We start from the raw sequence: 24,606 nt of genomic DNA on the forward strand, positions 1-24,606 counted from the left end.
GTGAGAATCAAAATCTGAATTAATTTAAAATATCGATTACGCTTAGCAAAGTGAAATATAATATAATAGTAATAGTAATAGTAATATAAAAATAATGTATTTTTTAAAACTAATTCAGACTTTGATTTGGTCACATGAGGTTGTCACGGGTTACCATGGTTACACGTCTCCAACCCAAGGAGGAAGTGATGACATAAATTACTGCTCAGTGCCTCCAAATAGACACACATTACTGTTTATTCACACTAAAAGATGTTGGACAATAGTACACCATATTGAGTATGTATAGTGCATTGTATGTGATTTCGGATTAAGCCTGTGTTGAACAGTTATACAGCAATAAATATATATTATATTATATTAGTTTTTGGTTCAATACTGCAAATTAATCTTCAAAAATTGAACAGAAAACGACACCCGTTGATTAAACTATTAAACAGATGTAGTCATTTTGATTTGTGAAAAGGTCACACAGGCAGGATGGGAGGGTGAAGCTCAGTGTGTGTGTGTGTGTGTGTGTGTGTGTGTGTGCGTGAGTGTGTGTGTGTGAGAGTCTCAGAGTGTGTGTGTGTGTGTGAGTCTCAGTGTGTGTGTGTTGGGCAGAGAGAGAGAGAGGAGGGGGTTTTGGTAGGAGGCAGAAGATGCTGAGGAGAGAGACGCAGGACGGAAAATACAACAAGTGAGTGAACTGTTGCTCTGCAAATAAAGTCGCTCTGAGGCGGGATTTCTGCAGGGCGAAAGTCTGCAAAAGTAACTCTCCAGAATGTGTGATTTTATTTGACGGACGCGACTTTTGAATTGCTTTTATTATCATTATTATTACTACTCTTTTTTTAATTTATGTTTTAATTATCTGCTCGGACTGTGAGCGCTGCATTGTGGACGGAGCGGTCTGGCCACCATGCAGGAGGAGTCCTGGATGAGATGCTGCAAGTTTAATCCTTATTATTATTAGTGGGACTTTGAGTTTTGCAGCGCAACTTCACTCCGATGCGACGGTGAAAAGCGCTTCAGTCAGTTCTTTGGGAGGATTTCAGTCTTCAGTCCTGGACCAGGTTTTTCCTGCGGCGTTTCCATCTGAACCCGCATCATGACAAAACACTGAGAACCGGCTAGAAAAGAAAGAAAAAAAACACACTGGGGTAAGCTGTAATCTGAGTTTCTCAAAAAAAAGTTTGCTGGTGTATATATTTCCTCTTGCTCTGATTAAATGTGGACGGATGTTTAAAATGGAAGTGCTCGTTTTAATTATAAGGATGTTATTATGAGAATTAGAATTAGAATTAGAATTAGAATATTAGAATTAGAGTGTTTTTGAGTTTGTAGACCTTAATGAATGTAGGCCTGTGATAATATCAACATGTAGCTGTGACCTCAGCTCGTTTGGTTATTAGCCTATATTACTGAGGTTTCCCATGTCTTTTTTTTAATTTATTTTTTATCAATGACAAATATGTTTAAATAGCATAAAATACTCACAGTATCCTATATTGCATTTTTTTCGCCCTTTTTTAAATTTAAATATTTGTTAATAACAAAATGAAATGCTTTATTTGTTAAATTTATTTTATTTTTTGGTAAATATGTGTTATAGGAAAAGTATTTGTTTTGTTAGTTCTTATTTAATTATATGTGTGTATATGTGTGTGTTTTTCTTTCTATAGATTCAGTGAAAATGTTCTCTGCTTCATCCAAGCTGCTTTTAAAACAAGTTCCCACATTCAACACAATTTGGCCGGCCCTTTCCTCAGAATTTGCCTTTTTTATGACCTGTAACAAATCTGTGGCTACTTTGAATGGAGGAGTAGACCGCTGAGATAAATCTAATCCAGGCTCTTGTGTGAGCCCATCAACAAAAAGCACAAGAAGGGATATAGAAAAAGATCAGAGATTTAGCAGTTTCCTCGTTCTTCTCTTCTCTTCTCTTCTCTTCTCGTTCCTGGACAGACAAGTAAAGCGCCCTTTCCCATATGTGGTGGGTGAGATGAACTCCAGTGGGAATACTGTAGACCCCACCTGACAGCTCTCTGCCTGAGCAACTGAAAGCTTTTCACTGGAGCCTCCACAAGAGCTGGATGAAAGAAAAAAAAGCCTAAAATCCAACATCTCAACGGTGATGCTCATTTTTGACAAAGACATTTAAAATATTTATGTTATTTTTGCAAAATAATGTGTTATCTTCAGATAGGTTGAAAGCCCTCTGACATTGTGAACCAGAGGAAATTGAAAAATAAAAGGATACAAAACAAACCATACTGAATACCAAGAAATGGAAAAACCTATTTGTCATTCTCCCCCCGACTTCTGATTTTCTCCTGTCTGAGACTTTCCCGCTCCTAGAATAGCCCCCATTTCCTTTCTCTACCCCACACAATCACATATTTTCCTCCTCCACTTTCTCAATCCAGTAGTTACTTTCTTCAGATTTCAGTCTGGCCGGCACAACCATTCCAGCTAAGGGGGAGGAGGACTTCCTCACGCTGGCCGCCTCCCGGCTCAGCCGCAAGAAACGAGTCATCGGGGCTGGAGTCGGCGTGGCCATGGTCCTGATCCTGCTGGTGGCCATTCCTCTATTGGTCCACACCACCAAGGGGGGAGGGTCCGGAGGAGGGGGCACGCGTTATGAGATGCGTGGGAGCTGCAAGATGGTGTGTGACACTTTCACCCCCCCACAGGGAGAGCTGACAGCCGTCTCCCCTCAGCCCCCAGACTTCTCGAACCGCAGGGGCAAACAGGGGTCCAGAGGGAGCTACGGACTTCCTGGTCCTCCAGGACCTAAAGGGCCCCCCGGAGAGCCCGGCAAGCCCGGCCCACCTGGTCCGCCAGGGCCTGGACCCGGTGGCTACAGCCAAGCCTACAGTATCAAAATCGCCTTCTACGCAGGCCTCCGGAAACAACACGAAGGGAGTGAAATACTGAAGTTTGATGACGTGGTGACCAACGTAGGGAACTACTACGAACCGAGCACCGGCAAGTTCACCTGCCCTCTGCCCGGCATCTACTACTTCACCTACCACGTCCTGATGAGAGGAGGTGACGGGACCAGCATGTGGGCCGACCTGAAGAAGAACGGACAGGTGAGTGTGAAATTTCCCGCTGATATTGTGATCTGAGAGTTCTACCTTTTGAAACAAACTCTGTCTGCAGATATTAACCAACAAAAATAGGGAAAATCTTTTGCACAGTCATATACAGAGTTTGATTAAGACACAATAACAGTAACACTTTTATCATGCAGGTACGACACATATAAATGTTTTCTGAACCGATACCTCCAAACGGTTACAAAACAGAAAAATCACACAAATCAAACAGTTTTCTAACCATTGTTTTCGGAGAAGCCAGTATTTCAATTCAGCATGTTTTCTTCATCTCTGATGACGTATAAAATTCATTTTTTGATCTATTACAGTAAGATTTTACATATTGGTCCTTTAACTTCACATAAGACAAGGAGAGATGTAATGTACCGGATGCTAGTAAATTGCTATTTAATGTCCGTAGTACTTGTGCAGGCAGGTAGAACAATAAAATTGTAAGAAAAATTAGGCATTACAAGAAGATTAGATAACACACACATGGCTAGTCATAAAAAAAGTACAAAATACACCCCCCATCCCCTCAACACACACAAGATCACACTCAAAATTAGACCGTAAAGAGTACCAAATACAGTCCTAGTCAACTCAGTAAGGTGTGGTTATGTTTAGGCACAAACACGACTTGGTTAAGGTTGGGGAAAGATCCAAATTTGGGTTAGAATAACTATTTGTTAAGGTCAGGGTAAAGTCATCACCATGGTTACAATAATAACCACTTGGTTAAGGTTAGGGAACGATCGTGGTCAGTGTCACAAGAAACCAACTGTCAGTAGGTAATGGAAAGCAAACAGCAGTATCACATGTCAAAATCCAATGTTGACCCCTTCGTCCACCTCGACTTCCTCCCTCTGCAGACTTTGGGGCTCTAAAACATCATCACACAACTTCCTCCTTTTCTCCCATCGGACAAGATAACTCCTACAGTCACTTGAACATAAACATACGTCGCTTTTGGGCATTTTCTGAAACGACTGATGCTGTCGTTTTTTCCTGAGACATCCAAAAAAATGTCATAAGCAACACCTCTCTGACACAGGGTCAACAAAACGTGATAAATAAAAGCATCACAGATGTAGTGTTTCTACATTAAGGCTATTCAATTGAACTGCATTGTATTGCACAGATTGTTGGTGTTATGAAATAGTTTGACTACCACTCAGTTTTTGATGTTGAAAAAAAAGTATGAGCGCACCATGATGAAGTTTTAGACAAAGTCAAGTCTAAAACAAAGTTATACCATAAAATGAAATCTTAACTCTTGTATGGAGACAAACTATCAACCCTCTGTTTAATAATACAGTTTAATCAGAACACGTTCAAAAAGCTTTTTTTCAAAGTTGTTGATTTAACTTTGGAGGACAAAAAAAGAAGAAACGAAAGCAGGATGAAAGTAGAAACAGAGGTGGGACTGAGAGCAGCTTTACATGGAAAACTGTAATTAATTGTACAACACGCACGCAAAAGGGGGAGAGAGAGCGCGAGAAAGAGAGAGTGACAGCCAAGCGATCAGGAGGATAACAATCCTCTACGTCTCTGCGGAACAACGCCAAACTGCAACAGCTGGCTACTGTCCTCTGAGGAACTCTGACTTTAACACTAATAAATAAACAAGTACAAATGCCTGGAAAAAAGCCTGGAATGCTTCCATCTGGAGATCCGTGACAAGCTTGAAGTACTAAGCCCTCACTGTGTTGAGGAGCCCTGATTCTGACATGTGTGCTGCAGAACAGAAGAGTGACGTCCTGGGGATTACCAGAGAAGAAAAGGCACGCTTTGCATTGTTACAAGTCAGAGGAGCCTGAGTGTTTGACGGTACAACGGTAGTTTCTCTGCACATAATTTACACGGTACATGAACGGACAGCAATTTGCTATTGAGCAGACCCTCCCCCTGCTGGGCTGCTGTTCACTTTTTATCTTCAAAGCCTTTAGATACAGTGAGTGGGCCAGTAAGAATTCAACAGGGGACACGCTCAGCGGTTTGTACTGAAACCTTCTTCACTAAATGCGAAAAATGCCCAGTTTCAACTTATTCCTTATTATGTGAACATGCAAACATTCGCATTATACTTCTGAGTCACATATCACACAAAAATCTATCTTGTCAGGCTTTAAGTAATGTGTTTGTGTCCAGCAAACCCACGGATGTATAAAGAGAACTGGATACAGCGTTGGAGGCAGTCCCCTGTTTGTTCTGAGAGTTGTACAGTGGCGCATCAAGCAAAAAAAGCTTGACCTCCGAGTGATAAAGTACCCGGATCTTTGGCGATCTTACGCATCCATTTAGCCCATAGAGCAGGCGTAATAGCGTTTCCTTTAACCCCGCCTCCCAGCAGCCTGGCTCAGGCTCATTCACATGAGCGGAGGAAGGAAAATAATTCTGGACTCGGCTATTAGTGCATTTTACAACCTTTACGACCTAATGATTTAAATAAGGGCTATTCAAGTGTAACAAGTATTATCTGCTGATTTACAGGTGTTTTTTTTCCAATGTAAATCTATGAGAAAAAGTATTTTTGGGCCCAATGGCATCACGTGATGGACACATACGTTGTAGTACCACCGTTTGGCCACTACGTACAATTTGACACTGGACATTGCAGTTAGGTGGTATAAGTCTTAACCATTAGAGCGCCCTGAAAAAAAAGTAGGTTTTCTTTACTTTTTGAATGCTTATTTATCTGCAGTCCTCATCACTGGCTCTTGCTAACCCACGTGTTGGCGTATAGCTGCAGACGGACATGGCATCGCCTGCCAGTTCTTACCACCTGCCGGAGATGAGCTTCACAGGCAGGTTCACGCTGCACCCCGGCCCAGTCGGCCCAGTCAGTATAGGAACCATTAGTGCTGCAGCAAGGACATGCAGCTGGCGTTGTTGGCTTTCCCACCATTCATCGCAATTCAACAACGCTACCTACGACGTCACCAATGACATCATTGGGCATGCTACCTACTGGGAATCAAACCTGGTGATGTTGCAGTGGTTTACCACTGGACCACCCATGCACCCCTGGTTCAATTTGTTTGTTAGCTAGCAGGATATCTCAAAAACCTGTCAACATATTTCAGTACATATATGGCATTGGCCAAGAACTTTGTTTGGTGTCAAATCCAGGATATTAACTGGCACATGCATTCCATGACTGCCTATCACAAGGGGTATTTTGTGCAGATCTGGATCCAGATGGAGATGATGAAATTATGGCTGCTGACAGTTATTTTCCTTTGGCATTTAAAAAAATGTGGAAAAAATGCACATCACAATCTGCCAGAGCCCAAGGTGACATCCTCTAATTGTTTGTTTTGCCTGACCAACAGTCCGAAACCCAAAGATATTAAATTCGCAATACAGACAAAAAAATGGCAATCCTTATATTTGATAAGCTGGAAATGACTGAAACAACTAATCGATTTCCAAAGTAGTTATTAAATTTGGAAAGCATGCCTCCAGCAAGGCTACACAATCCACTGCATCTACATCTGCATCAAATCACGCAGATTTGCCAGATTTTTAAATTGAAATTTGTGCAATAGTTCATGAGAAAAGTGGGAAAATGTTCACAATGCTTTACTTTGCAATGAATACATTTATTTTTAGATTCCTGAATCTGCACCACAAACAAATCACTTCCTTGACCCGTGATCTCACTAGCACCAAATTCAACCGCAATATGTTTTATATTTTTGAGATATTCTACAAACTAACATGTATGAGCTATAACAGCTATGATTAAATCAATGTACTGTCAGGTTCAGAACAAAAGTAGATTTTCTTCATACTGCTTTGGTTTTATAGACTTCCAAATACACACATCATTATTTTATAGATCTTTTTTTGTGACTGGTCAAGTCCATAAAAACAGTTATTCCCTATTGCATTGATTTGACGGGATGTGCATAAAGTGCAGGGTAAAGAGGACAGACAGTTAAATGCCAGATATAATTGGAGGACTTGGTTTGTTGCGTGCCTTCACAGACATTGTCATTCCTGTCCTCTCTGGCTGTTAAATCTTTCATAGCCTTTAGATGAGATCCTCTCCCCTCCACCTGTGCCCCTCCTTTTATACACACACACACACACACACACACACACACACGCTTTTACCGTCCACACTGACTGGCTATTGACTCCTTCCCCATTAATTATCTTTTCCATCAGCTAAATTATTTAACCCAATTCAGTGCTGATCTTGCCCTCACAGTTTTATCGCACCTTTCTGTGAATAGACAAGTGCTGTCGTAGCAGAGTGAACCAGCTAGGTCAATGAGAAACACCTTGAGGATAACACTGAAAGAGTTTGTCATTATTACTGTAACAATCATTCTGAACGGGTATCCTGTTCATGTTTTGATTTGATTTTGTCATTATATGAGACAACTTTGTCCCACTGTGAGATAATGAATGTAGCTATGCAGTGAGGACATGCATTGAAGAAGTAGCTTGATATTTTGGGAAATACGCTCATTCACTTTCTTGCCAAAAGTTAGATGAGAAGATTGATCCTGCTCTCGTCTATGAGAAAATGAGCCTACTTCTCACTTGATTTATTACCTCAGTAAACATTGTAATCATGAGTTTATGGTCTCAATCTCTAGTTTCAAGTCTTCTTCAATACAGCATGATGTTCATTTAGTAAATTATGGTCCCATTTAGAGTCAAATAGACCATAAAGCAGGGGATGCTTTAGGGCGTGGCTACCTTGTGATTGACAGGTCGCTTCCACGACGTTGTCTGATCTGGGAGTTGTCCGTGTTTAACCTTCTCGTGTCACTTCTGGTTGCTAAATACCAAGATGGCGACGGCCAAAATGCTGAATTTGAGGTTTCAAAACAGCAGTTGACTTACGACTACGTCCACTTCTTATTAACAGTCTATGGTCTCTACTGTAGCCTATATGTCCCAGGAGCCGGCAGCTGGTTAGCTTATCTTAAGATTGAAAACAGAGGGAAACAGCTAACCTCTGTCTGTCCAAAGGTAAAAAAACCCGCAGCACCTCATGAACGTTGGGCAAGTTACTTGAAAAATTTAAACAATTAGTCATTAAAAACTAAGTAGGCTACTCAAGAGAAAAAGTAATTAGTTATATTACTCATAATATTATACTCTTGTTACTTACCATAGCTCCTTCAAAGGTGTCTTTAAGCAACTCCAAAAGCCTCCACACCCACATCACATATTCTGTATTTAACACATGTAGAAACAGAAAATTTGATATTATTAGGGCTGTCAATTGATTCAAATATTCTCACGATTGTCCATGATTAATCGTGATTAATTGCAAATGGATCACAAATTTTTTATCTGTTCAAAATGTACCTTAAAGGGAAATTTGTCAAGTATTTATATACATAGTATTTTATACTAACAACACAAAACAATGACAACTATTGTCCAGAAACCCTCACCGGTACTGCATTTAGCATAAACAATATGCTCAAATCATAACATGGTAAACTCAAGGCTAACAGGCAACAACAGCTTTGTCGCAAGGTTAAATAATGCTCCAAACCTGCGCTTATTCGCGAGGAAAAACTGGCATGGCCATATTCAAAGGGGTCCCTTGACCTCTTACCTCAAGATATGTGAATGAGGGTGTACCTGTGAGGGTTTATGGACAATATTTGTCATTGTTTTGTGTTGTTAATAGATTTCCGATAATAAATGTATACATACATTTGCATAAAGCAGCATATTTGCCCACTCCCATGTTGATAAGAGTATTAAATACTTGACAAATCTCCCTTTAAGGTACATTTTGAACAGATAAAAAATGTGTGATTAATTATGGACAATCATGCGATTAATTGCTAATGGACAGCCAAAATAATAAAACATCTAAAAGCAAATATCCTATCAGGTGGGGGACCCTGGGGGTCTGTGGTCTAATCTGTGTCAGTTTAGGGGTCCTTGACATGAAAAAGTTTGGGCACCACTGATATAGGCTACTGAATTTCAAATTGTAATGTCTTACAATACTTGTTACTGAAAATAAGTAATTACGATACTGTAACATGCTTTTTGTGTTACTGCCCGACACTGCTAATTAACACATTAGGCTATATCTTGTTTGTTTTAATCATACAAAAAACAAAGTGTAAAAATTACAATTTGCCGTTTTATGGGGGGGTTATGTGCCAAACTGCTACGCTAAACTAACATGCTGCTGGATCCAGCTACATATTTACCATACAGATATGAGAGTAACATTGAAAGCGAATAATTTCCCAAAATGTCAAACTAATGTAAATGGATTTGCATTAATGTAGCGCTTTTCTAGTCTTCCGATCACTCAAAGCTCTTAAACTATTTGTTTAAAACTTGGTATGTCTGTTGATAGTGTGTTTCACAGCATGGGTGGATGTGTGTGTGTGTGTGTGTGTGTGTGTGTGTGTGTGTGTGTACAACAATTGTCAGACTGATATGCGTGGTGTTGATCAACGTCTTGTCAAAGAGAGCTGAGAATAAGACGCATCCTGAGGAGAGATCACTGCGGGGACAGGCAGGACACAGACACGAGGGCTGACAGAGAGAGACATGGATAGATGAATATTCACAGGAGAGTGGACATGAGGAGGGTGAGAGAAAAGGAAGCATGAGAGCGTCCTCTGGTGAAGGGAGGAGCTGAGGAGATGGGATAAAGCTATATATGACTGACATATATGAAACTAATCAGACACATGTTGCTAACGAAATGTAAAGCTGATGTTCAAGTTTGCACCAAGTTTGCAGAGATGAATCACTCAATGCGAGAATCCTCTTCACTCATCGTGTCCCATAACTCATCAAAGGATTGGTGTTGAGGTGGATGACCTTTTCAATGGATATATAATTCACCACCAATATGTACTTTGCCCTTTACAGTGATGAGCATGGAGAGAGGGAGTATGAATATTTATAGCTGGTCCAATATGGGAGAAACTGGGCTGGTCAGTTGGTCGGACACACACACGCACACAAAATATAGTTTTGATGATTTTATCAGTGTGGTAGCAGCTTTTTGGCATCTCATCTGCTATTGACACACGCTGACCTCATTATGTGGCAGTGGCATTAGGAGGAGGAGACTGGTGGACTAAGCTGAGCCTTATTAAAGCCCAACAAAATGCTCTGACATGTGGCTCAGCCTTAACAATGTAAGGTGTAAAGGTTGGAGGGAAAGATTAATTAAAAGTGGAGAATTATGTTTCGGAGTAAAGGTAAAGATGTTCATGTTAGAATAATAGATTTATAGGGTTCTGATGAAGGTGCATATGTTGGTTTTTATTATAGTGCATGGGTTAATGTCTTATTATGAATAAGGGTTTGGATTAAGCAGACAGGCAGTAGCTCAAGCAACAAGCAGCAAAGGCGTGTTTGCCATGTAGTATGTACTGACTGCAATGTAAACACGTGCATAAATATGCAGCCTGTTCTCATTCCCAGGGCGTCAAATACCAACGCTTCGTCATAGCCGTCGGCACCCTTTTGCGCCTTTATGAGACTTTCCATTAACTACGATGTAAACCCATCCAATGCAGCAGTAAATGCACAGGGAAAGTGGTGTGGTGACGTAGTTTTAAGAGCAAAAGAGACACACAGGGCAGGCGGGAGGGGAGGTGGATGGGTCCAACAAACACAAGGCTTTCATCCAGGAAACCGGTGTTTGTGTCCCGTGCGTTACGACTCACTTTCACGTTACAATCAGCTGTTCGCACGAGTCCCATGTTCACAACGTCAAGTCACTTTTTCACTGTAAAAATGTAGTCATTTTCAAACCCAAACCTAACAAAGTTGTTTGGTTGCCTAATCCTAAACAAAACTTTAAACAACATTAAGCATGTGTTTACTGCGACCAAAAGGTGACGCCGAGTGGTCTGACAAAGCGTCAGCATATGACGAGTTGGGATGAGAACGTGTTGAAATATGCTACGCCCAGAGGTAGAAGTAAAAGCGAGAAATAACGTTCATGGCGAGCGGGTGGGAAGATGGATGGGTCCAACAAACACATGACTTTTATCTGGGAGAGCAGTGTTTTGTTTTGCAAGTTACGTCAGTGACGTTTATCATGTTTTTTAGTGACGTTTGTGAATTGCTTTCCGTACTTATGTTATGTTGTTTCCGTACGTTTTTTAAGACCAACCATGACGTTCTTCCTAAACCTAAGTGAGTGATTTTGTTGCCTCATCCTAGCTGTGGACTCTGCTGTAGTTTTGTTGTATGGCGCACACATGACACGCGAAAAGCCTAAAATGCGTCCTCATGATTACCCAGAATGTCCGTGTAATGTCGTGCTATTTATACGCCTTCCCGTGAGACCAGGTGTCTTTTAGGCTAGTTCTCAAGCAACAATCTGCAAAGACCCGTTTGCTCAAAAAGGTGTATGAATGACATGATAATACACAATAAGAACACCTTTCTTGCTTTTGGCGTGTCATTTGTTCAACTTGTAGTGTTGTACTGACAATTGCAATGTAAATTCATCCGCGTAAATACTGTATGCAGACATAAAGCGAGAAAGAACGCTTATGGTGAGCTGGCAGGTGGGGAGGTGGACGGCTCCAACAAACACACGAGTTTTAACCAAGAGACCAATGTTTTGTTTTGTAAGTTACGTTATGCGCTTTGCCTATGTATTTTACTTAGTTTACGTACTTACTTGAAGCCCAACCATGACGTTTTTCCTAAACCTAACTAAGTGGTTTTGTTGCTTAAACCTAAGTTAGTGGTTTTGTTGCCTAAACTTAAATGCATACATTACCGTATTTTTGTTGCATGGCGTACACATGACATGTGAAAAGCCTAGAATGCGTCCTCATGACACAAAATGTCCTTGTAATGTCGTTCTATTTATACGTCTTCCTGTGAGACCGGCTGTCTTTTAGGCCGGCTCTCAGGCAACAAAGACAATGCACAAACTGACAACCAAGGTTTATGTGTGTACATAAGAAAATAAGCTAATACGATCTAAGAGCTAATTAGATAATTAAATAAATCACACAAGTTGTGGTGATGACAAGCTTGGACTCAATTAGAGGAAATGAACGGCTCTCCTCCAGTAGGTAGGTGTGATCTGTGAGAGGTGGAAGCTGATGATTACAGTACGTCAGACAAGGTGTCAATACGAGCCTCATGTGGCACTTCATTAGACAGTTTCAAATTTATTTTATTTTTTGCCTTTTGGGAGCCGTGTTTTTTCCCTCAACGGTTGCGTGTGTTAGTAGAATAATTAATAATCAAGGCTATTTTTGTGTGTGGTGCATTGCTTTAGTGTCAGACACTATTATAATGGGAAACATTTTGTGATGAAGGATAAAAGTCCACCCTTTCAGACAGCTTGTAGAGCAAACAGAAAGGGTCCTCTCACATATACCCTGCAGCTCGCCCTCGTCTTCCCTTCTTGTCTTTGTCTCTGAGAGCACACACACATTTATGCGCATGTTCATGCACACAGCCATTATTTGACTATATGTTTCTGTTATAATGGCTGAGGCCATTATATTCTGCCGACTGAAACGACCTGGCTGGTTGTTACTGTGTTTCTTCGTGCCTTTGTTGTGCTTTCCCTTTGCCTCCCCATTATATCATTATTTCTCCTCATCAGGGAAGCAGGATTTTGTCTCTTTCATAAACAGCAACAGTGTTTTGCAGTGTTTGACAGTGGCACAGCTAACGGGAACAATGGTAAAATGCATATCGGATTATTAAAATTTTAAGAGTATCTATATCAGAATTAGAGGGCTATTAACTTCTGCCCCGTGAACAGTTTTATATGATGAATGCTGTTTGTGTTCCTGTGCACATAGCATTGTAAAACACACACAGAGTTAATATGAGACAATTAACAATATGTCATAAAGCTGCAACAATAAATCGATTAATTGTCGACTATTAAATTAATCACCAACTATTTTGATAATCGATTAATCTGTTTGAGTAATTTTTTAAAGAAAAAAAAGTCTAAATTCTCTGATTCCAGTTTCTTAAATGTGAATATTTTCTGCTTTCTTTACTCCTCTATGACAGTAAACTGAATATCTTTGAGTTGTGGACAAAACAAGACATTTGACGACATCATCGTGGGCTTTGGGGAACACTGATCGACAATTTTCACCATTTTCTGACATTTTACAGACCAAACAACTAATCGATTCATCAAGAAAATAATCAACAGATTAATCAACAATGAAAATAATCATTAGTTGCAGCCCTAGAATACTATAATTTAACTCCAGATCTGAGGCTTTATCAGCTGATGCTCTGCAGGTATGCCATCCACACAACCCATTTATACCCAATTAAGGCATCTCCTCTACCCTCAAAGGTTTCAGTCTAGAGCCAATTAGAGACTTTTTAATCAACATCTTGACACCTTGGGTCTTGAGTGTCATGGCAAAATATTAACATTTAGTATGCCAATTAGTGTGTGTGAGTCTGCAGTGTAGGGAGAAGGGTTACGTGTCGACCTGCATAATAGAAACAGGATACCTCAGACTGGTACACATGGGTGAAGGCAGAGCGGCTTTTTACAAAAAGGGCCATTTCAATTGCCCTTCTCCTCTCTCCCAGTTCACCCTTAGACATCCCTCAGGTAAGTTTAAGAGACCCCGTCTCAATCGCCTCGCTCCGCTCTGAGAGGTCTGTACATCACAGTGAATGAATCCTGTCAGTTTTATTACCAGAGGATCAAGGCGCCGCTGCGAAACAAAACAAAACTGAAAAAAAAATAACACACTACACGGACAGCCCGCCTCCCCAACCTCATTTAAACCCCCCTTCCTCCGAAGCAGGCATGCTTGATCAGTTTGTTATCCAACAGACTCCCTCCCCCATCACTCAAAGCCCCTCTCAACTTTGGCTTCCTTTACCCCAATCCTGTGCTTAGACTGTTAAAAGTGCATGCAGCTGCTCACCCGTCTGTGTCCTTATCCAAATTTCTGCTCTCCTTTTCACTCTCCTTTTCTCCTTACCCCCATCTTCCTCCCTCCTTCCATCATTTTTCCCCGAGACAAAGCCCAGACATAAACATTATGAACACGCTCTTTGATATTGGGTCGATACACATAAAAATGATGAAAATCTTTGGCTAAGTAAATTTGAAATACAGTATGTCAGCCCTTAAATATGTCACACAAATCAGTGGCTCACAGCTGAAAATGTAGATTTTATTGAGCATTTAGCACTGTCTGTGAATTATTTCTGTGCTGTCAATTTCCCCTCTCTCTCTCTCTCTCTTCCCATTTAATGTTGCCCCCTAATGAAAAGTGGAGGCAGTGTAATCTTCTCTATTGTCCCGCGGGTCTCCCCAACAGCAGCAGATCAAGTCAGAACGGCGTTGAGCCAACAGACAGAAATTCACTCCCTTGTCGCTATCAATCTCCGCCGCTGTTGACAATAATCCTGATTTGCCTTTCCCTCTTGTTTTCACTCCCAAAGCCCTGGCCGGCGCCTCCTGCACACTTTAAGAAAACACTGTTTCACTGTGATTGTTGCTGACAGCCGAACCTGCAGACTCGTCTGTGCTGGTTTCAGTGTCACAAAGCTCTGCAATGTCATCGGGTCGGGCTCGGCCCAAGAAAATGTATTCACACAGTGGTGGAGGAAGTATTTAGGTTCTTAAATTAAGGAAAAACACCAATACAACAATGTAGAAAATGTCAGTTAAAGCCCTTCACTCAAAATTCTCCTTGAGTGAAAGCACAGATGTGTTATCAGCACATCAAACGTGTGACCTTAAAATAAACACCTTGACAATAATAGTTATTTACCTATTTTTTTCAAGTTAATCAGTTTCCTCAATTTTTTTAAAGTAAGATCAATTTGTTCGATTTTACAGTGTACCTTGTTTCACAGTTAAAGTATGCACAGAAAAATTGCCCCTATGAATGATATATAATGATATATTAATCATTAGGTTCTCAATACTGATGCATAAATGCACAAGAAGCATTTTACTGTTGAGGCTTGTTGAGGTAGAGTTTTACTTTATTTACTGTAGGGCTGCAACTAATGATTATTTTCATTGTCGATTAATCTGTCGATTATTTTCACGATTAATCGATTAGTTGTTTGATATAAAAAATGTCAGAAAATTGTGAAAAATGTCGATCAGTGTTTCCAAGATGATGTCCTCAAATGTCTTGTTTTGTCCACAACTCAAAGATATTCAGTTTACTGTCATAGAGGAGCAAAGAAATCAGAAAATATTCACATTTAAGAAGCTGGAATCAAAGAATTTAGACTTTTTTTTCTTTAAAAAAATACTCAAACAGATTAATCGATTATCAAAATAGTTGGTGATTAATTTAACAGTTGACAACTAATTGATTAATTGTTGCTGCTTTAATTTTTCTAATTATTTTAGGTAGTTTAATCTATATCAAAGCACTGTATTTTATAAAATCCTAGTATATTTTTAAATTAAAATCTTAATCTGAAGAGTTACTTGTAACTACAGCTGTCAGATAAATATAGTGGAGTATAAAGTAGCATGATAAAAAAAAAAAATGATAAAAATACTCATGGTTGAATTGTACCTCAGCACAGTACTTGAGTAAATGTGCTTAGTTACTTTCTACCACTGATGATCCATTTTACAATACTCAAATAATACACTCTTTACACATATTTAATTGTCTTAGTTGATGTCAAGAAATATTTAATATAAACAAATATTTTAACCTCTTTCTTTTTTTTGTTTTGTTTTACCGAGTACGATTCTGATGACTATTAATTCATGATTAACTCATATTCCATTGCGGCAATAATATTTATGATGACTGTGATAATATTTTGAATGCCACAAATATGTGCATAAAATGTATAAACATGTCCACTGGGTTACTATACAGAGGAGAATGCAAACATGAATTAATCATAAACATAACACATTAAATGTCAGCATCTCCACTGTCTCGTGGAGTCGAGGCTATAAGTAAAGCTGTGTGTCTCATAAGGAAGTCAACCATAAAAAGCCATAAATAATATTGTGTCCTTTTGGCTGGCAAATATAATTAGCTGATGTTCATGCTTAAAATGTCATTACAATGAGGTGGTGTGAATATCACTGCTGCAACTTACAGTATGACTCCTAAACATGGATGATACAGGTAGACAGCAGTGTGTTTTAATGTGCTGCATTCAGTTTTATCAAATACTTTAATAGGAGGGATTGTAATAATGTTGTCCATGCACATGCATTACATGTAAACCTGTTTTAATTGTAATCTTATATTGTGTTCGTAGCGAGTTACAACAGCCTGTCAGCCTCTAACTCAGCTGAAAACACTGTCAGGGGAATCCTGCCGTTCAACCATGTAGACAGATGTTGGACATACAATATGTCAGAATCTCTTTACTGTTATATTTTTCCTAAAACCTATTAGGTCTCCTCCAGTCTCCTCCAGTCCAACAGTATAAAATCACAAAATGTCTCGTATGCTGCGTGGTTTTTCTCAGGTGTTCACTTGAGATTCATAAAAAAACAAAGAGAGATGCTCTCATCGAGATGTAGAGAAAGAGAGAGCGAGCGAGATGGATTTTGTGTGTGTGTGTGTGTGTGTGTGATCTTCTTCTGACCTCCTGCTAGTGTTTCATGGGCCCATTTGACCACTGTAGCCTATCCTGTGCCCCCATTTATTGTGATTGTATGGAGTTATTGAGGAGTTGGACCTATTAGGCGGGGAGCTGCCATGGCTATCCGACTACCAATTACTGTAGCCTGCAGCCGTGTATAGCCCGCCCTGACGCATCTGGAGGTAGGGAGGGGTGAGGGATGCTGCGAGGGGGGGAGGGGAAGGAGGCAGAGCGGAGGGGAGGGGTCCTCAGGAGACCTGCCACAGCAGCACGCCGTTAATCAATCCGATTTAGACCGGACAGGGACACACTTAGTCGCTGCTCCCGCCAACACTGCCATGGCGGGGGAGAGAAAATGTGTGCGTGACCTGCATCTAATTGGAGTGTAAGGACACAAAAAGATGGATAGATGGGTCCAGAATGAAGAGATAGCGATGGTGTAGCGAATGGGCGAGGGGTGATGGAAGGGGCGTGAGGTTTGGAGAGAGACAACAATTAATGGAGTGATGTGAGTTGAATTAAAACAAAGGAAATGTATCGATTCATTTCTGTCTGGAGGAGGGGGAATAAAAATGTTCACCTTCTCTGCATGGAGAAGAAATGCTCGTATGGAGAAATATATTGAGTTGAATTGATGAAGTGGGTGTGGAAAAAACTCATCATTTGATGGAGGACGAGGAGAAATGGGTAGTTTAGTCTTATTTGATTTGTCTTAGTGATCACAAGAGAGTCGTGGAAGCAGTATGACTGGTGGAGATGATGGACCAGTCCGACCCAGAGCTGGAGACAAGGATGGAGTGAGGGTAGCATATTTGCATTCATTAATATTTATGTCCTTGTGTACTTTATTTTTCCACTATTAAATGGATCTTCTGCTTGAATAGTTGGTCACTTACCCAATGATGGTGCAATTCATTATGAGCAGATTTGCTTACTGGGTGCAAAGACAACTTGGAACTCAACAGAAACACCAGGGCGCCCTATTCGCCACCGAAACAGCTCATTATCCACGCTCAATTCTTTACATTTATCAACTGTGTGGGCTACCGCATGTAATCGCAACATATATGGGAGCGTTATGATCTTGGAATATGCAGACATCATTAGAGCTGCGTTCAGTGTGGTATCACATTTGTGTTAACTGCTATGTAAACATGTACAGTAATGACTTCTTCCTGAACTATACCATTACAGACCCAGCATCAAGTTTAATCACACATCCGCACACATAAACCTGTCCAGATGTAGATAAAAGATTGAAGAATGACTCATCATCTTTTTAAAATTGTGTCAGGCTCCAGGTTCTGTGGTCTTCTCACCAGATAATGCATCTTTAGTGGGTTGGTTTTGAATTTTGATGGCAGACATTAATGCCAGTTTTATGAAGCTCATAATGTCGAGCTCTTGTTGTAACTGTGTTATCGGGGTGTTGAATATATTGTTTGGTAATTTTGAGGCTATGGTGTTGCTCAACTGTCTTTGTCCTTGCCGAAGCATGTTGTCCATGTTTAGCATTATATACATATATATTAGGATTTCTTTTTTTTTTGCCATTTAAAGCTGAAGTAGGCGAGATTGGAGCAAATATGATACAAAAAAAAGTTATTTTAATAAAACGTTCGCTATATTGTGACAGTAGTACGTGAAACAGGTAACCTGAAAAAAATCATGTGCCTCTGTGTCCTCCGGTGCTCCTAATGGTATCTGCAAGATTTCACAGACCAGAGGAAAACAAGCAGTAAGAGCTGATCTGAGGTCTGCTGTCCAGCTGGCGTCTATAAGAGCCGGCTGTCAATCACTCGCAAACTAGGCTCGCGCTGATCAATTATGAATCAATATTATGTTACGTTAATGCCTATTTCTCGCCTCAAATGTTTTCAGATTCATCTTGTAGTGTACTGTTTAGCTGTAAAATTTGAAAGTTTGTGACGCAGCCGCCATTGTAAAATCTGTTGAAGGAGCACAGCCAATAGGAACGCTCTCTCAATGAAATGACCTGTGATTGGTCAAAGTCTCCTGTTACAGGCTAGATTTTTTAAAGCCTGAAAACAGAGCCATGAGGAGGTGCAGGAGTCTAGTTTTCTCTCAGAACACTTGAATTACAATATGCTAAAAGGTTAATATGGACTTTTTGCCCAATGATGCCAAAAATATACTGGCTACTGCTACTTTAAAGGAACAATATGTAACACTGACAGCTAGCGTTTAAAATGGGTACTGCAGGCCAAATTCAAAATTGGAGAGTTGTCTTCCCCCTTCACTCCTCAGATTTGAAGTTCATGAGGGTTGCCAGGTTGAGGATACTGAACCAACACAAGCGCAACATTATACTTTGAAAATGACAAGCGAAGTCGAATCCTTCACTGCAAATTGCTCAGATAATGTATACGATTGCAATGTATTTATTGTTTTCAAACATAGACTGCAATACAACATTGACAACAACAGAAAATGACGGACAGCAGTACACACTCAAGCCTGTTCAGCGATGCCTGTTGTTTAAGGCAGCTATAAATGCCGGTATCACGCTTTTCCCAAAGCGAGCCCTATTGCACCTCAGTGTTCTATACCAGTGCCCGGAGCGGGGCATTATGGTGAGGTGGTGATTGAGTGGGTGTGTGATGTCCTGTGCTATTGAGATTGCAATGCGTGCAATGGCTTTGTTGTTGAGAATATAATATTAATAAGTATGTTTTCTTTAGTGCATAATTACCTGAAAATAAGAATTGTTTCGTTACCCTAAAATGAGCCATTTATATATAGGGAGCCGGCTGGCATGTTTCTACAGTAGCCCAGAACGGACAAACCAAACACTGTTAACTTTTCCTGCTTGGGTCGGAGTCAAAAGAACCGATCCTCTCGGATCCTTGTAATCCCATATCAGCCTCTTCTCTGCAACAGGTGGATCAGGTGTGAGAGCAACAATCCTCTGGAAAAATTGATGACGGCTAAGAAAGGTTGTGCTCTCAGATGGAGGTTTGAGGCCAAAGATCACTGCACATCTCATCTGTCTACCCAGTGGACAGGAAGGCATCTGTACTGATGACATTACACCGAGATCACAGAATGAAACAGGAAATAATATGGCACCAGTTACATCCAGATAACGTGAGCAGATGGTTTTGGGTGGGATGCTGTGACAAGATGAAAAAAGATAAACCTGTTAAAATCAACAGCTTCTTACTATAAACTGTCAGTTTTGATCAGAATTATCTTTATTAATCTATCTGGATTAGATCACTGGATTACATTATATCTGCTTTCTTCATGTTGAATGCAGAAATCCATATTATACATACATTATACATGTCTTTTATTACTCAACCCAGTAGTTAACATTTAGATAACTGTGTTGAACAGGCCTCCATTGCAGGTGATGATTAGTGTTTTGGGGCTACAGTACCAGCGGTTCAAATAAGAGCAGAGAGGATTGTGGGAGCAGAGGCTTGTAGAGACGCATGGATGACATTAATAATTCGGTTTTCCACGATGAAAGATTGGAAACTAGCCAGTTTAAATCGCTCGTCTTCAATATAAAGTAATGGACGTATATATACATCCATGATCACAGATACATGAAAACAGTCCTGTAATTAAAATTAATTTTTTTCTTGTGTTGATGTATTTGATTGTAATTCAATGAACTTTATTGACATGGATGTTCTAAACAATATCAAAGTAAAGAAGGAGAATCTAAATAAAATATGAAATGCCTCAATAGTGTTTGTATAGTATGTAGTAGTATGTAGTGGCATGTTGTATTATCTTGCCTTGAAGAGTCCTTACAAACAAAAACACCTTTTTTTGAGTTGAGTGAAATGGCTCAATGACATTTAGTAATGATGTAAAAAAAAAAAAAATGCTGGTCATACTATCAGCATCTGAGCAAAAAAAAGGACCATATTTATGTCCAACCTGTTCTCATCACCAGGGCGTCAAATACTGACGCTTTGTCACGGCCGTCGCCGTTGAATACCGCTGCACAATGCACCCCCTTTAGCGCCGGTCTGCGACGCATCAGGCTCTCCATTAACTACAATGTAAGCCCATCCAAGGCAACAGTAAACGCTCAGGGAAAGTGCTGTGGTGAGGTAGTTTAAAGAGTGAAAGAGACACACAGGGCAGGAGGGACGGGAGGTGGATGAGTCCAACAACACAAGGCTTTCAGCCAGGAGACCGCTGTTCGTGTCCCATGCGTTACGTTTCACTTTCACTTTACAATCAGCTGTTCGTTTAAGTCCTTTGTTCACAACACCAAGTCACATTTTCACTGTCATTTTAAACCCAGCCATGTTGTCTTTTCCTAAACCTAACTAAGTGGTTTTGTTGCCTAAATCTAAACAAGTGTTTTTGTTTAATTTAGAACATTAAGCATGTGTTTGATGCCGACGGCTGTGACAAAGTGTCGGTATGTGATGAATTGGGATGACAACGTGTTGCTATGTCAGTAATCTTCAATGAGAGTGGCAGGTGTTCAGTTTGAGCCACCATTTGCAAGATTCTTAAAATGCGTTGTTTGATAAAATCATGCCACCACACCCAAATTTAAAATTAGAAACACTACTCCACATTCCTCCTCCGTCCAACATTTTTTGTAAAATGTACAGAGGTTCTAACTGGATGCAAAATTGCACTTCAAAAAGCTGCTAAGCCTAAAACAATTACATAATGTCAGTGGAGAATTGCATTTTCCCATCAAGCTCAGTACTGTATTGTAGTTTTTCACCCCATGAAGACTAAAACTAGGGTAAAAACATCAAGTTTTTGTCATATAAGGTTTGAAAATAGTCAGATTTTAAAGACATTTAATATCAGCACAACATATGCGTTACCCTGTGGTTTACAGTAGGTGTTACGATGCTGACTGTGAGTCGCAGCATCCCCAGAGACCTTTGTTATATCTCCCTCTCCCTCATCGCTTCAAAAAAGGCTTACAATGCCCTAGAAAAAATATCACAGAACATATCAACAATCAGCTTTCTCAACACAGACCACAAAACTCTCTCTCTATCACTACTTTATCAATGGTATTTCCTTATTTCTTTCCATCTTTGCAGCCTATATCAACACATTTTTTTTGTCTCTGTCTCAGGTGAGGGCCAGTGCAATCGCTCAAGATGCAGATCAGAACTACGACTACGCGTCCAACAGCGTCATCCTGCACCTGGATGTGGGAGACGAAGTGTGCGTGCAGCTGGACGGCGGCAAAGTTCACGGCGGAAACACCAACAAATACAGCACCTTCTCTGGCTTCCTCATCTATCCTGACTGACAGTATATACTTACATTGATATACTTTCTCTCTCTCTTTCTCTCTCTCTCTCTCTCTCTCTCTCTCTCTGTAATCAAGCAAAGTTTCCTCTCCTTTCTTCATCTAACACCATCATGCCTCCATGATGTAATTTGTCATTTCAAAGCCGTTCAGTGCACAAACCATGTAATAACACGATCACAGTTAACAAATAGAGAATTTGTGTAAAAATGAATATAGTATTGTATATATTACCAGTTAACATTTACTTCTGATACACACACTTGTGTTATCATTATTCTGTGCCATGTACAGTATGTGTAAGCATGACTAAAACACATGATTCACATCTGTTTCACATGCACACATTGGCTTGTACACACACATACACACACACACACAAAGGTGTGCTCACATGCATTGAACTTCTCCTATCAGTTGTTACACTGAGACAAGATGACCATTTCAGCCACCGGTCTGAAATCGACTGCAATGATCTCTGAATGTAGACTGTAAATCGAAGTGTGTGTGTACTTGGCTGCAGCCTCTCGCCTTCACTGTGAGATGGATTTCCAAATGAGAAATGTCATGAATATATTGATCACAGCTGATAATACAGCCAACACCATGAACATAATCCAGTGTGTTGTATGTTTGTGCTCATGCCCGCGTTCGAGAGTACGTGTGTGTGTTTACCCTTCAGTTTGTGTTGAGGCGTAAAAGCATCACGTTGCTGTTAGTTTGACTCGTCTCCGGCTCCTGTTAAGGGAGCGAGTGTCAGGTTGTCGGTAACAGTCCCTTAACACACACAGTACATCGATACTGAGGTTTAGCTTTGAGATTTTCCCTGAGCCGGAGCTCATGGCAGAGCCTCATCATGTCCTGCTAATGAGCTGAGGCGTCCTCTGCAGCCTCATCTGTTCAGTCACATTCACATCTGGCATCCATAGTTTTTCTGTATGACGTTGTTTGACATTTTGGGAAATACGCTTGTGTGCTTTCTTTCTGGGAGTTAGATAATATTGATACAACTCTCTTATATCTGTCCGTTCACTATAATGCTATACAGGCAGCAGCCGGGTAGCTTAGTATAGCATAAGGGCTGGGTTATACTCTATTATAGAGCTGGATACCGGACCTCAAGATGGAGCCTATTCATTCCAATGAGAATTGCTTGCCTGGTGCATACGCCAAAAAAGTTTTCTAGCTCCCTGGTTTACTTCCGGGGTATGCAGCCCACTGAATATGCACAATAGGTTTTCTCCCGCTCAGCCCTTATGGACTTTACATCGCGATGACGTCGCTTTTCTCGACTCGAGGAATGTTTTACAAATATAAAACCTCCATGGATCAAAAATTCATAATAGAAAGAGTCATGATCGACTTTGTTTGCAGTTCGAGGCGTCCTGTCAACAGTTTTACAGACGTCTCTTTTACAATTGTGGTCTATGGGGAAAATGCTTTTTGGGCCGCAGGGGGGATTTTTCGCTGCAATACCACGAGTGGTCACTGGAACAAAATCTAGAAGCAAGGCTGAGCAGCGGCACTGTATCCAGTTCTGAGTATACATCCATGGTTATACTGGAAAAGAAGTGGTACGACATGTTGTCCGACTTCGTTGGAAATCAAAAGTGTTTCAGTGTATCAATCAACAGAACGGTTACACTTGACGGCCGAGTGAAAAGCCAGCAGAGAGAGGGGGTATGTGATATCATAGCACACGTTTTCAGACAGTGTGCGTGCAGCAAGACATTCATAGAGTTGTTTAAGCAGTTGTGTAACAAAAATTTAAATCCTGGCTTCTTTCTCACCTCCGCACAGCTGACCAATCACGGTGTAAGATGTGTTCGAAAGTCGGATTGGAAACTTGGTTGGTTAAACACAGCCCCCCCTAATCGGCTTTCAGAGATTTGATTTGAAGCTATTTGAACATCCGACGAGTACTTTTGAAGAAGCATACTGGCAGCTTAATGCTAATACAGTAGTGGAAGCTGTGATAGCTTTAAGCTGTTATTCAGTGAGTTTTAAAACTCACTGAATAACATGTTATACCTTGTCTGTTTACTTTGTATGAAGACCTTGTCATGTTGTGGACAGAGCCAGGCTACAGTAGCTGTACCCCAATTTCCTGGCTTTGTCCGAAATCACATACTATGCATTACATACCCAATGTGTGTACTATCATTCAACATACTTTTGTGTGAATAAACAGTAGTATGTATCTTTTCGGACGAACTGAGCAGTAATTTAGGTCGTCACTTCCTGAGACCCTCCCTGCCGGTTGGAGATGCGTAACCATGGTAAACCATGCCAACCTCATGTGACCAAAACGACGGTTTGTGAGAATCAAAGTCTGAATTAATTTAAAATATATATATTACGCATACTTACAGTTAAATTTAAGCATTATTGGCGTTACAGAGCTGTCTGTCGACGTTTGTTGTGAATGTTGTCGTCACTACCGCATTGCATTGTGGGATATTTCTGAGGTCGTAGTGTCCAGCGTTGCATACTGTGATATTTCACCGGAAATAGTATGTAATTCTCGTACTATTGGTTCCGTACTAATGTGTCGGATATACTAAAAAAATCTCACATGTAAGGGATAATGTACAGCGAGCCGGTCCGTGTTGTGAAAGAAACCTAGACAGGGCGAAGTGGTCTCTCATCGCCCTGAAGGGGATTCTTTCAAAACAATGACCC

At 40.5% G+C, this 24,606-nt stretch overlaps 1 protein-coding gene across 1 annotated transcript; it reads left to right on the top strand.

Moving 5' to 3' along the window:
- Positions 1–1,407: 1,407 nt before the first annotated feature.
- Positions 1,408–23,079, top strand: c1ql4b (complement component 1, q subcomponent-like 4b). The gene is made up of 2 exons (XM_074651268.1): positions 1,408–3,077; positions 21,745–23,079. Exons 1-2 carry the CDS (start codon positions 2,541–2,543, stop codon positions 21,922–21,924), a joined length of 717 nt encoding a protein of 238 aa, XP_074507369.1. The 5' UTR covers positions 1,408–2,540; the 3' UTR covers positions 21,925–23,079.
- Positions 23,080–24,606: the final 1,527 nt, after the last annotated feature.

Source organism: Sebastes fasciatus, chromosome 1 (genome assembly GCF_043250625.1).
Source record: "Sebastes fasciatus isolate fSebFas1 chromosome 1, fSebFas1.pri, whole genome shotgun sequence".
NCBI lineage: Eukaryota > Metazoa > Chordata > Actinopteri > Perciformes > Sebastidae > Sebastes > Sebastes fasciatus.

Bases quoted from the DNA above. Each gene is read 5' to 3' on its own strand.
- c1ql4b (XM_074651268.1), top strand. From the start codon at position 2,541: ATGGTCCTGATCCTGCTGGTGGCCATTCCTCTATTGGTCCACACCACC. The intron at 3,078-21,744 runs GTGAGTGTGAAA...TCTCTGTCTCAG, and splicing joins ACCTGAAGAAGAACGGACAG to GTGAGGGCCAGTGCAATCGC.